Source organism: Dioscorea cayenensis, unplaced genomic scaffold (assembly GCF_009730915.1).
Source record: "Dioscorea cayenensis subsp. rotundata cultivar TDr96_F1 unplaced genomic scaffold, TDr96_F1_v2_PseudoChromosome.rev07_lg8_w22 25.fasta BLBR01000544.1, whole genome shotgun sequence".
NCBI lineage: Eukaryota > Viridiplantae > Streptophyta > Magnoliopsida > Dioscoreales > Dioscoreaceae > Dioscorea > Dioscorea cayenensis.
In genome coordinates, this window is record NW_024086935.1 from 4,592 (window position 1) to 6,538 (window position 1,947).

General features: G+C 35.5%; 1 protein-coding gene across 1 annotated transcript; it reads right to left on the reverse strand.

Moving 5' to 3' along the window:
• Window positions 1-495: 495 nt before the first annotated feature.
• LOC120254630 lies at window positions 496-951 on the reverse strand. Its single transcript, XM_039262702.1, has one exon. It carries the CDS (start codon window positions 949-951, stop codon window positions 496-498), a length of 456 nt encoding a protein of 151 aa, XP_039118636.1.
• Between the last annotated feature and the right edge of the window lie 996 nt (window positions 952-1,947).

Here is a 1,947-nt window from a genome sequence, read left to right on the forward strand (position 1 = left end):
TAAAGCCTTCTATTGAAGAATTATGGTCCAGCCTACGGGCATAAGTAGCCTATAAGTAGTCTTGAAAATTTAACAAAGTTTTCCCTGTTCTAACTAGACAATCCAAATACAAATATGACCTGGTGAGCACAAGAATGAGTGTCTAGCATTGCATCCAACTAACCAACTCATGAAAAATGATGACAAGCCAAGCATTTTATTACTAACTGACACAAAAGCATAAGACTAGCAACTAAAAAGCAAGATAAGATAACAATACGAAAAATGCTTGGGTTACCTCTAAATAAGCACTTGTTTTATGTCACTAGCTCAACATACCTGACGTGCGCATGTCAAGGAGGTTTCAAATAGGAATGCACCTTGAATCCGACATGTGTGTCTCCAAAATAGTGCTCAAGTGTGAAGTCAGAGAAAATAGAGAACTTACAAATCGCTTAGACTGACTCGGGTGTTACCTCATTGAGCAAAGGTGTATCCTTACCTTTCTTAATTTGGTTATGTGACCATCTTCCAATGCTTCTTCCGCGTTTGCTCATCCACTTTATTTGTTTTAAGCAAGGGAAGTATTTCTTTATCTTGAGGGCCATCCAATGACTCCTTGAAAACCTTCTCGTGCTCTATCTCCTGCATAAGATCATCAACAATAGGGTTAGTCATATCCATGAAGTAACAAGTATCATCATAAGCAAAAGTATGTTTCATAGCATCAGATAAAGCAAAAAATACTTCCTCATCCCCAACCCAAAGTGTTATTCTACCATTGCTCACATCAATAAGGGCTTGTGAGATGTCTAGAAATGGCTGACCTAAGATGAGTGGCACATTAACATCCTTATCGACGTCTAAAATCATAAAATCAACTGGGAAGATGAATTTATATACTTTCAAAAGAACATCCTCAATAATGCTCCTATTATGCCCAATGGATTTGTCAGCTAACTGAAGAGTCATCCTAGTAGGCTTGAGGTCACTAAGCCCTAGCTTTCTAAACATGGTAAATGGCATGACGTTAATGCTAGCTCCTAGGTCCTCTAGCAATGTTATAAGAGATAGTGAAACACATTAGATCCTTCATCTTCTTCAGCATCGGTTCTGCAAGAGTGCCAAGCTCCCTTCACTTAATGTTATTGTAGAGACTTCCTCAAATTTTTTTCTTGTTCATAAGTTGATCCTTGAGGAACTTCATGTACTTGGGCATTTGAGATAATGGCTCTATAAACGGCACATTGATATGTAGCTGCTTGAGCAAATCCATGTATTTCTTGACACCTTACTTAACCTCTAAAGCATTGCACCAACATCGGAAGGTCGTCCATAACATTGAATTCTTAATTATCCAACTAGAGTGATCAATTCTCCCTATTTGAATAGTATACAATTTTGTACATTAACAAAAGAAACTCACTAGAATACAAGAAGATTAACAATGCATGATTCAAATATGACTCATACCATTGAGAACTAAATCTAGCATAACCTTACCTATACTTTCCCATATCACAAGATTCAAGATTTTAAGAAGAGTAGACACCTAAAACTATGACATATCTGAAATTCATATCGTTTAGAGCACTACTTAATCTATAACAGTTATTCAAAATCCAACCATTTCTGGAAAATTGTAATCTGACATATTCCTTTTAAACATGCATATCTCTCAACCTATGACCCCAAAAGCAATGATATTTTACTGACAATTACAAAATTAAATATGGAACAACCTTCCTATTTTGAACCTTACCCAATTCAATATCTATAACCATAAAAAAGTACTCATCAATCTCTGGATTCTTCCCAGGAATCTCATCTGAGATTGGTATACTAATAGGGTTATATCTCATAAAATACAGATGCATAAAATATCAAATTTTGCAGATATTTAGCTAACGTCAAAATCTACAATTTTTTTATTTTACTCTTCTCTAGATTCCACATCTAAGACCGCTA